At 29.7% G+C, this 11,704-nt stretch overlaps 2 protein-coding genes across 2 annotated transcripts; one reads left to right on the top strand and one right to left on the bottom strand.

Moving 5' to 3' along the window:
* Nucleotides 1-565: 565 nt before the first annotated feature.
* On the top strand, nt 566-3,538 carry LOC105637637 (3-hydroxyacyl-CoA dehydrogenase family protein). The gene is made up of 4 exons (XM_089724529.1): nt 566-821; nt 2,079-2,300; nt 2,520-2,632; nt 2,891-3,538. The coding sequence occupies exons 1-4, from the start codon at nt 636-638 to the stop codon at nt 3,258-3,260; spliced, it is 891 nt and encodes a 296-aa protein (XP_089580655.1). The 5' UTR covers nt 566-635; the 3' UTR covers nt 3,261-3,538.
* Nucleotides 3,539-5,325: 1,787 nt separating this feature from the next.
* On the bottom strand, nt 5,326-7,621 carry LOC110009928 (protein DETOXIFICATION 19). The gene is made up of 4 exons (XM_037635715.2): nt 7,544-7,621; nt 7,227-7,465; nt 6,070-6,189; nt 5,326-5,989 (listed from the first exon to the last, which is right to left on the bottom strand). Exons 1-4 carry the CDS (start codon nt 7,573-7,575, stop codon nt 5,886-5,888), a joined length of 495 nt encoding a protein of 164 aa, XP_037491643.2. The 5' UTR covers nt 7,576-7,621; the 3' UTR covers nt 5,326-5,885.
* Nucleotides 7,622-11,704: the final 4,083 nt, after the last annotated feature.

Raw genomic sequence — 11,704 nt, forward strand, 5'->3', positions numbered from 1 at the left:
GAATTATGGAAAAAAATGAATAAATTGAATATGAAATTAATGGAATGAGTTGGAAATTATTATTTCCAAAATGTGAGAAAATTATTAAAAAAAAATCAAATGAAGTAAGTTTACGAATGGAAAAATTGAAAATAAAAGGAATTTAAAATTGGATGTATGAAAATAAAAAATAAAATTTGTTTGTGCATCCGGTTCGAATCGGACCCGCTTTAATTTTGGATACCGCTTTAATAAATTTTGGATACGGCTTTAATTTAATTATCCGTGGACCCCGCTTTGTATTTTTTAACGTTATTTCATTATCGTGATTTGGACGAATCGTTCCATGCACCATTTCGTATACTTTACATAAAAATACTAGTAAATTTCAATATAAAAATAATTTTTAAGGATAAAATTCATCTATTTTCAGTGTATGAGCCTGCCGATCAGCCGATCAACATGCAAAGTAATTAATTAGTACTTACTAGTATATAAGAAAAATCCGTTACAGTTGGTAATATTTTATTAATTATTTTTTCTTAATAAATTGACACAAATATTTTTCATTAATACTCGGACCTTATCCATTGCGATCTGCAGAACCCATTTAAAGACTCGAGAAATTGTTAGTCAAAGACCCTGAAAAGAGAAAAATGGCGGAGTCAAAGACGATAGGCGTTGTGGGTAGCGGCCAAATGGGGTCGGGCATCGCCCAACTTGCCGCCGTACATGGGTTCGATGTCTGGCTCCTAGACACGGATCCTTCTGCTCTGTCTAGAGCTAGAAAATCTATCACCAATAACATCAATCGACTCATCTCCAAAGGGCAACTCTCTCAGGTCAATCAAATAACACAACTTTTTCTTTTTGCTGATATTTTCACCTTTTTTTTTTTTTGGGAAATCAAATATTAATAGTGGAATTATGAATTTTTTCTTATTGATATGATTGACTGTACTTGAGTTCTAATTTTGAAGCCCTCATCACCAATTATGCTTGCTGTGTTTAAGTACTAATGAGTAAAAGGACTGTAGGATTAGCAGATGCCCAATTACAGAAGTAACAAAGTAGGAGGATCATTAATTTCCAGGGTGAAGTTTTTAAGTGTCACTTTGAAAATTTTCACATGGAGATATATTTCTTTTGCTATGTGTTGATATTTTCCTTTTCGTTTGAACTCTTTTAATCAGACTCCAGCGGTGAATTTATTGATAAACAACAAGAACCAATTCAGACGTTTAACTACTGTTTTGAAGTTCTTATGATGAAAACATGTGAATCTCTGTTTAAAGTTAAACTTTAACTATGTCTGAGCAACATATTTGTATCTAATGCTTCTATCACTAGCAATTCAAAGAGTAAAGCCAAACAGTTACTTAGTGCAAAAAGTTGGTATATCCTACCCCCTGACTATAAAATATCAATGTCTTTCTTCTTTCTTGGGCTGGAGGTAAGCATTTATAGCATCCATGTTACATTTGGACCATTTTTTTAAAATAAATCTGAAGATATTGTATGATTGAATTGTAGAGGGTGCTTTCATGTTCTGGTTATCTATGTTTTCTGTTAAACGAACCCCAATGCTCGATTATGTGTGCAATGGTATGACATTAGAATATGAGTAATCGGATATATATTGCATAAAGAGATGGCGACCATGTGTTGATTGTATTTGAAGTCTTTAAGTAGTAAAATTAAGACCATTTAGTTAGCCGTAGTGTAAAAATATATTGGATTACACTATATTATGTTCCATGATGGCTTACCAAATTATCCCAAGTTAGCTGAGGAATTGCCTCTGAGATCAGGGCTTTCATGGAAAGAGGGAGTATTTTCCAATACTTAGACAATTAAGATAGTGGAAACATAATTTTTGAGCATTTCTATTCTATGATAAATTTTCAAACCTTTAGCAAGTTAAGTTTTGAGTAAAATTTGTATTAGGAAGATGTTGATAGGACTGGAGAGATTAAACCCATTTCCTTCAGACTTAAGTAATTTTGCAAATAAAGATTTTGAGAAAGTAAACTCTGTTTCCTTTTCTTGTAAATTCGCGTGAATGAATGCTAAAAGATTCTGGCTTTTCCACTTGATAGGCAGGTGGTCACGATGCTTTAGGGCGTCTAAATTATACCACAGATTTGGAAGAGCTGCATATGGCAGATGTTGTTATTGAAGCTATTGTGGAATCTGAAGATGTGAAGAAAAAGTTATTTCTTGCACTAGATAAGATTGTTAAAAGTTCTGCTATTTTGGCTTCTAATACAAGTTCCATCTCCATAACTCGTCTGGCATCTACAACTAGCAGACCAGGCCAGGTTATTTCTTTATTTCTTCTTTTGGCCTGAATTTATGCTTGGAGTGTCTAATAATAAAATTACAAAATTCGGACAAATTACAAAAGTCTCATATAATTGCATTTGATTCAACTGTTAATGAACTCAGAAATTTCTGTTTTCTTTTTCATCACCTCTTTTTTTTTTAACAATTTGGGATTCTGACTCGGTCAAAAACTCAAAGTAATGCATCATCTGCAGGTAATCGGCATGCATTTTATGAATCCTCCTCCCATAATGAAATTGGTCGAAATTGTGCGTGGTGCGGGCACATCAGATGAGACATTTTATGCAACCAAGTCATTGGCTGAGAGGTGACAGAAAATACACTCTTTGTGCAATGTAGTTGCTGTTCAAATGATAATCAGTTTTCTTAGCCATTTATGTGTCTGTAATCCAAAATAATTATTTTATTCAAAACAAAACTATTGAATATATTCGAATAGTGTTCCATTATGCGAATGCGAATGAAATCCTCTTTTTAGCTTTTATTAAAAAAATTTCTCTTATTTAGATTTTATTGTAATTGTAATCCACCATCTATTAACATCAATGGCTGTCAAATTCTGCAGGCTTGGCAAGACAGTTATATGCTCTCAAGATTTTTCCGGCTTCATTGTAAACCGGATTCTAATGCCAATGATAAATGAAGCATTTCATACTCTGTATACAGGAGTGGCAACGAAGGAGGATATTGACACTGGAATGAAGTTAGGCACAAACCACCCGATGGGTCCTTTGGAGCTTGCAGATTTTATTGGATTGGATGTCTGCCTGTCAATAATGAAAGTTCTTCATGCTGGCTTAGGCGACAGTAAATATGCTCCCTGTCCTCTTCTTGTGCAGTATGTTGATGCAGGTCGTCTTGGACGAAAATGTGGTATTGGGGTATATGATTATGGTAGAGCATCTGCACAAGTAATACCATCTTCTCGGCTTTGAAATTAGATTGCTTTTCCAAAACTGGGGCATATATTGCAATTCTTTGTATCATGTTGCTCACCTTGGGAGGCAATTCTGTAACAAATTAGTATCAGTTGCCTCGGGAGACACTCTCATAAATTGAGAATATATTCTGTACTAAAAAGAAAGATTGTGCTTGAAGGGATAATTTTTGCAGAATTTATTCTGTTCAAAGTTTTTGATGCTTACACTTTTGAATGTAATGAAATGAATCTTAATAGTAGTAAATGGTGGATGATAACAGCAGTCTTTTCAAATTATTGGGGCAATGTGCGTGTGTGTATGTGCCTTTGAAATCAAAAGAAAGCTACAAAATCTGCAATAGTAACATGATTAGAGACCTTTTGTTTAGGGTAGTGAATCTCCACATCAATCCTCTTCAAAAACCAGTCCTTTTACGGGCAATAGCAATAGTGAAAGTTGCATTCTAGATTGAAATTCACATGCTTTCATTTCCTTTTCTTTGTTAACATTTAAAGCAAAGTCAAATAATAATAGAAAATAGATATCATCAGCATCTTGCTTGTGCAAGAAAAAAAAAAAAGGATTGCGAAAATCTGACACCAAATTATTACTGGATTAAAATTCTCATGATGAAATTAACCTTAGGTTAATTAAATGAAGGCAATTCAAGTATACTGTCAAAGATTGAGAGTTAAGAGTTTGTTTATTGAAACATGAAGTTAGAGACATTTAGTTATGTTTTATAATTACTTCGACATAAGAAAGGAAAAACAAGATTTGCGAGGTAAATTTTCTGTTATGTTATGTATTGCTTGCCAGCTGGGAATCTTTAATGTGAGACAAAGAAATCAAAAAGGAGCCTCTAAATTTCAACAAAGTGACCAAACATGACCCACAAAGAAGAGCCGATTAAGAGTATTAAGTTCATTGTTTCTCATATCCAACCCCACCACCATTCCTCATTCTAAAGCTGGCATTATTACGCCATGCATTTTCTATATTGAAAGTGATTGAATTGGAATCCAATGGATTATTAAAAATTAAAAAAAATGAACAACATTATTTGATAAGAAATAAAAAAAAAGGTATAATCCAAAAAAAAAAAAAAGAAACAAAAAAGAAGATAAAAAGGCATAGGAAAGCTAAAACTTTCCCTACTTTACAAGGTAGACTTGAGAGTTGAGAGTATAGAGAGAGAGAGAGAGAGAGAGAGCAGGGTTAAGCAATGAAGTTCTTGTTTCAGTGTCCTTGTTGCTCATGTTTTTGCTTTGTGAAGCCCAAGAAGGGAAAACCAAAGCCGAAGGAAGCTAAAGTAGAGGACTCCAAGGAAGAGAAAAAAGAGTGATAAAAAATTGCAAATGCTGCATTGCTGATGCAAAATGGGTATTTGGGTGCTCAAGTAATTGTTTGTATGTACAATTTTCTTTCTATTTCATGTGAAATGCTTCCATCTTTAATTGCTTTCCATGGAAAATAAGGTGTCACATTACTTTTATTTTACAAAATCTCATAAAATGTATGAGATATCAAGCTCATATCTAGTTTCTGCTTATTTTGCTTCAAAGCTTGCATATAGTCATTTTGTCTCTTGCCCCTATAGTGGAAAATGTGAATGAGCCTATCTTTAGTGAGGATTGAAGCATTCTACAACATTTGGCTTTGCCCTCCTTTTTTTTTTTTTTTTTGGTACAGAAGGGGATGGCTTTGCACTTGTTTATTAATTGATTTGGTTTATTTTGGGATTTGAACTCATAAATTCATAGCTTTTTTACAATTTTAATAATTAAAACTTAAAGATCCAATCATCTTATTTTATGTGATTTTAACATTGGTTTTATCAATTATTTCTTACAAATTTTCTAATTCTATTAGCTGCAAAAACCTACTAAAATGTTAGTAACTCTAATTGATTGCTGATGAAGACCAGTGCTTGTTCAAGCACAAAATGGAAAGGCATCAATTCTGTTTAATTTAGATCTGCTAATTCTGATGAAATATGCCAATTAGGTGTGGTAGTGGGAGGTCTCGAGTTCGAGTTCTCTCGACCACAAGTGTTTTCTCTAACTTGGTGAGTGTTATATCGGTCTCTTAAGCCTCCCAGTGAAATAAAACAAAATTGTGATGAAATGTCAACATCAAATTATAAATAGAATTATAATTGAAAATAATTTCGATTTGAGTTTCAAAAATTAATGTGTCTCATTTGATAGGGAAGGTTGCTTTGCAAAACAAAATGTGATAAGAGATTAAAATGAAAGGTTTCTCTGGAGTTCAAATTAGCAAAAACAATGTCTTCTTGCATAACATAGATTCTAAACATTTATAATTTAGACGTAAATGAGTCTAATTACTTTTATCTCTCAATTTTATTAATGAATACTAGTTTCTGTGGCTCTTACTCTCTCTCTCGAGTGGGCGCACGCAATAGAAATCACAAACTGTCATTCCATATTGATTTGAGATAAAATCATTATTTTAAATATAAGACTTCGACAATTTCCTATTGATCTAGCTTTTAAAATTGGAGCTAGAACCGCTCTATTTTATAATATGGTATCAGAACCTACCTACTTCGAGAGGGAATACTCTCACTTAATAGCACTAAATGGAAATTTTTATTAAATTACAATAGGGTTTTCTTCATCTCTTATAGAAATTCTTTGAGTCCATTTTGCTCTGATTGTGATCAACGATAGAGTAGCAGTTTGGCAAAAGAGACCACAGATTAAGCCAATCCATAAACCCTGCACCAAATTGAAGAGAGCATATAACTTAAATAAAAATGTTGTCTCTAGCTGTACAAAGAAACAAGTTTGTAGATTACCTTTGACATAAAGCTTCAACTTAAAACCAAGAACACAAGAGATAGGCATGCCAATGAAATAAAATGTTGCCAGGTTACCATACGCAGCTAAGTGCTGCCAACCACATCCTCTCGCCACTCCTGCATGCACCATCAACGTTTAAGTTTCACTTACCAAGATTTTCTTTAATTAACAATACATAAATTTTCTTTAATTAATAAATTATTTTTTTGAGAAGTTTACTTGATAAATCATTGAATTTGGATTAATGTAGTATGTATATATCAATCATACCTCAATTTTTTTTTCTCTTCCCCTCTTCTCCTTTTTCCCATACTCTTCTTGATATATTTTTCGATAAAAATATTCAAAATAAATATCATAATGCTTTATATTGTTATTATTTTTTGATGGCATTTTAGAATTCGCATCATATATTATTTATTATTGTTAATATCATAATGCTTTATAGTTACCCAATTTTTAAAAATATATATCTTTAATAAAATATTAAAATGCTGATTATATTCTTAAAGAATCATTTTACTTTTAAATTTCTTTATTATTCAAATTGGGTATGAAATTACTAAGTTTACAACTTCATTAAGACTATGACTAATATAGTCCAAACTATTAATTAGTGTTAAAATAATCTTTAATATACTTTTTGAATAAAATTATTAATTTTCTAATTTAATAAGAAAATATAGATTATTAAATTCTATATCATAATTAAGCAAAAGGGAAATAATAATCAAATATAAAAGATAAATGAAATAGTAGCATTTGTCTTATTTTTCTTATTTTACAAAAATATTTCAATTAAACATTTAGTATTCATAAAAAATCTACCATTTGGATAATTGACTTTCTTTAAAATTTAAATGACATTAAAGTTCGACACTTTGTCCATATGCAAACACAAGAGTCTAATTAGCACAAGTAGGAAAATACTTGCGTACACCTAACGTTGAAACTATCCATGCACCAAAATAATTGTTGATTTTCATTTTGAAAAATTAGTTTAATTTTTTACTAATGTTTTTTTTTCTCAATGAAAAGAAAATAATATTCTCGTTTACATTAAATAACTTTATAGCATTGACTTAATATATTGACTTAGTATATGAGTGATCTGTACACCTGCTAAGTCATTCTCAAATGGGTAAATTCAAACCTGATAAGACGCCTTGAATGGAATCAAATTTGATAGAAACTGCAAGAAATGATGCCATTGAAGCAAATTCCTTTATTATTGCATGGCTGTCACTAAACAAAGCAGCCCAAACATTGTGACCAAATGCTAGAGCCAAAACAACTATGAGGGCAAGAGAGAGAGAGAGCTTGAGAGTCACAGCCATGGCTCCTTTAGCTCTGTTCGGATTGCCTGCTCCTAATTCATTAGAAACTCTTGTGCTGTCACAACAAAACATTAATTTAACTTGACATATAATAAAAAAACATGGGATTTTAACAAATAATATATCAGCTAACCTTGCAGCAGCACTGAGACCATAGGTTAACATGTAGGCTATAGTTTCTGTATTTACACTGGATATGAAAACCAGACAATTTAAAATAATTAGTAAATGACTAGAATTCGAGCAAACTAAATTGGACGCCCTTTAGTCATGGTCATACACATGTTGCATAGACTATGGGAGGAGTCAGCTTTCTTAATAAAGGGCTATTTTTTTTTACCTCATGTAAATTGTGCGCAATTAATTTAAATATTAGAATAATTAATCATACAAATATATTTCAAAAATAATATTATTTGAAAGAAATATATACTAATTATTTATTGATATCAAAATAAAACAAGTCTCAATAACTTTTAAAAAATATAATACATCTAATAAAAATTAAGAATGAGAATCTACCAAAACAGAAACATGTTCTTATTTTTTTCAAGAATCATTTTTCATGTTGAACATATATTTTTATTCAAGTTTTCTTATACAAATCTAGAAATAAAAAACATTCAATAATTTTCTAATCAAGAAATTTACAAATTTAATTAAGAATATTTTCAATTTCATAAAAAATAATAAATATCACGTAGTGTATTTTTTATTGACATTTTAAATTGAATAAATAAACATAATTATTTTAATTTAAAAAATCAATAGCAGAAGGCAACTTTAAAATCGTATAGACTTAGGGGCCACAGCCAGCTGTCCTCTTGGTGCTCCGCCACTAGTGTAGACCACAAAGAAAGACTATGTATCATGTAAGATAATGAAACAGTTCTTTTATTAAACTTTGTTAATTTAACATTTGCTTATTAAGTTTATAAATTATTCTTAAATTTAAACAAGAAATTCAAACATATATATATTTTTTTTAATAAAGGAATTCAAACATAATTAAATTTTATAGAAATTTTAAAAGGAAATATTTTTGGAAATATGAATTTGTTAATGAATTCTTGAAATTCATGAGCAGAGGGTTGAGTTACATAAAAGCAAAGCCAGTGACGATAGCCCAAGAATTGGCAAGGGAGGCCGGCGAACATGACGGAAACCAAAGGTATTAAGTAATAGAAAACATTAGTAAGAATCATAGGCAAAGAAAACAAGATTTGAGTTTTGGACTCTTTCACATCTGACACCTTATTGTACCACCGCCACCACCGCCTTCCCCTGCTTTCCTCTTGATCTCCACCGATACTATTTGCTTCCGCCGCTTGTACAGAATCTGAACTAGCGTTTGGCAGAGCTTTGATCTCCTCATTCGTTGGCCGTTTCTTGTCCATGTTGTTTAGTTACTTTGTAATATTTCTTGATTTTGCGGCGAAGATGATGTTAATGATATCCCAACTTGTTTTAGCGGTCGTCACCTCCCTGAACGAGATGGTTGTTTTTTAGAAGAAAATCAATGTTTAATCTACAGATGAAAAAGAACAGAGTAAATAACAAATTATTCCGATTTGAAATGAGCAAATTCTTGTCACATTGGAGTAAACTAAATAACAAACTACTCCTATTTAGTATAAACCTTAGAAAGGAGATGCTTGCACGTGTCTCCATATTTTGAGTAACAAGTAAATTTTTTTTATAGATACTAAACATTTACAATTCTTTATCAATTATTCTCTCGGTTCTATTTATCAAGAGAAAATTTTGTTTTTGAACGTTCTTTTTACATAGAGAAATTTTCCTAATATGGTAATTTTGGGACTAATGCCAAAGTAAAAAGTCTAATATGCCTTTGCTTTGGTTTATAGATTAAATATTGACTTTGGGAGTATTTCAAAAAAGTAACATATATTATTGTAGTTGGTTTTCAATATTCAAAAATTGACTGAACCGTGCATTAAGAAAATGCGAGATTCAAACACATTATATGCACAGATTAATTTCACCAAGAATCTTTGCCTTAACATTTAACTGTCCACATATAGTGAAATTTACTCACAACTCTAATAAATCCTAAACGAAGCAAAATTTCCTCTAAATGATTGTGCTTAAATAAAAATAGTTATGCCCATTTATAATTACTCTAATAAAATCCTTAAATGGCTAAAGAGAGAGTTACAAAATTTAAACCCTAATTTCATTACTTAAATAAAAATAGTTGTGTGCAATTTTTGCATTATGTTAAATTCTATAATTGCCTTAGTGGATATAGATAAAATGTCTACAACTTTATGAATACTGCAAGCATTTTACTCACCTTTTTCAATTTCAGAACATAGTTACATACAAACTATATTTTTCACATTTTCAATGTTTTTCCTTTTATTGCATTTTTGAGTCTTTTTTGGAATGTTAATTGGTAGTGGTATGGTTTCAGATTCTATAGAAGGCGGTTGTTCAATGGATGACAAAGAGATCAAGTCTAAGGATTGATTGTTGAGTACGGGCACATCTTCTGAAGTTGCAAGCAAGTTTTGAGGGACTGTATTCAAATCAAAGGAAGAACGTACTGTGTCCATGGCGTTTGTGGATTAAATTTTAGAGTTGTGAACTTATCTCTATTTAAATGAATTCAACTTTGAAAATTTTGGCTCAAAATTTTATTTTTTTATGCGTAAATTTGGAGAAGAAAAACAAAGAATTTAAGATTGAAAATTTTGGTTCCAAATGTTCTTTCAATTTTTATGCCAATTTTTTCAATCCAAATTTGATATTGAAATTTTAGGGCACAATTGCGATTAGACAATCCACGTTTTTTATTATTGGAAGTCTAAATAAATAAAACGCCTTATTTAAGTAACAGATCCTCTCTCTCATTATGTATTACCTTTTATTGAAAATTGGGAACCACTTTAATATCTTTTCAGAGGTAAATTAGGAAGAAATCCACAAAAAGATCACCCTCATTAATCCTAGAAAAATTTTGACTTTGTCTGTATAAATAGAACAGGAGAGTACAATAGTAATATATACAAAAATTTTCTGTTAAAATAAGTTTTTATTTATTTTTTCTAATGAAAAAGGATGTCGAATCTAGTTTTATGACATTACAACTTACTATAAAATTTTTAAAATTTTAACTCATAAATAAAATTTGATACAATTTACTTTGTGAATAACAACAATGCTTGGTGCAATTATTTGTACAACATTGACATTAGATATATAAGTATTGTCTAATAGAATTTATTCATAATTACTTGAAAATGAATCACATTGTTTTTTTCAGATCAACAATTGTATGATTTGAAGAAAGGATAAGACTACTGTATAGAGTTTAAAATTTATTTATTAAAAAAAAATGTTTTTTAACCATTAGATTTTAAGTGGTTAAATAAAAATAGTTAGATTTAAGTAGTTAAATATAAACAGTTAGATTTAAAATTAAACAAATTATTGGTCACTTGTCCTATAGGTTATCAAAAAATAAGCTATTTACTTTTCACCAAAATATCTAATTTATTTATCCAAAATAAGGATTTCAAATTTTAATAAAGAATTATAAATTTTTATTTATCTTGTTATTGAAATATTTATCATGTATTTATATAAAATTGAAGCTATATTATATATACATGAAACTTCATTAACGCTTCAAACATAATTCTGAATTAACTTTTATTACTTGTAGTAACAACAACAACAACAATAATAAAAGCTTTCCATAACTAAATAAAATAATTCAATATAATTCAAAATAATATATATTTAATGAGTAATATTCTAAAAAATATTAAGAAAACCTAGGATAAAACTATGACACAAAATATTAATATTTCGGTACCAATTAGCTATTAGATTCTAATATTTAAAAATTGACCACTACATTAAATAATAAATAACAACTACTTGCTGATTTTATAAATAAAATATTCCATCAAATTTGTAAAAAAAATAAAATATTTTTTTTATTTTTATTTTGATAAAAATTATTTCTTTTGCCAAAAGTAAAACATTTAAATTTTTATAAATACAATGCAATTGTAAGTATAATATAAAAAAGGTCAGTCTAGAAAATTCTTTTATATGTATAACTTCAGTAAATTAATTAAAAAAATTGTCTTATTGTAAGCCAAACTATATTGCATGTTAGATTAGCATTATTAATTAAATGATTTTAAAAAAAATTAATTAAATGGAACCGACTCACGCTCATTGTACAAAAACAATCCAACATATCTCATCCTCAAATTACTAGTTGAATCAGATTATCTTAGGTCTCGTTTGGTTCAAA

Source organism: Jatropha curcas, chromosome 7 (assembly GCF_041381405.1).
Source record: "Jatropha curcas cultivar XTBG-Jc1 chromosome 7, XTBG_Jcur_1.0, whole genome shotgun sequence".
In the NCBI taxonomy this organism is placed as follows: domain Eukaryota; kingdom Viridiplantae; phylum Streptophyta; class Magnoliopsida; order Malpighiales; family Euphorbiaceae; genus Jatropha; species Jatropha curcas.

Coding starts and splice junctions, on each gene's coding strand:
- LOC105637637 (XM_089724529.1), top strand. CDS start 636: ATGGCGGAGTCAAAGACGATAGGCGTTGTGGGTAGCGGCCAAATGGGG. Junction 822..2,078: donor CCAAAGGGCAACTCTCTCAG/GTCAATCAAATA, acceptor TCCACTTGATAG/GCAGGTGGTCACGATGCTTT. Junction 2,301..2,519: donor CAACTAGCAGACCAGGCCAG/GTTATTTCTTTA, acceptor CATCATCTGCAG/GTAATCGGCATGCATTTTAT.
- LOC110009928 (XM_037635715.2), bottom strand. CDS start 7,575: ATGTTAACCTATGGTCTCAGTGCTGCTGCAAG. Junction 6,190..7,226: donor CATTCAAGGCGTCTTATCAG/GTTTGAATTTAC, acceptor TGGTGCATGCAG/GAGTGGCGAGAGGATGTGGT. Junction 5,990..6,069: donor GTTGAAGCTTTATGTCAAAG/GTAATCTACAAA, acceptor AATTTGGTGCAG/GGTTTATGGATTGGCTTAAT.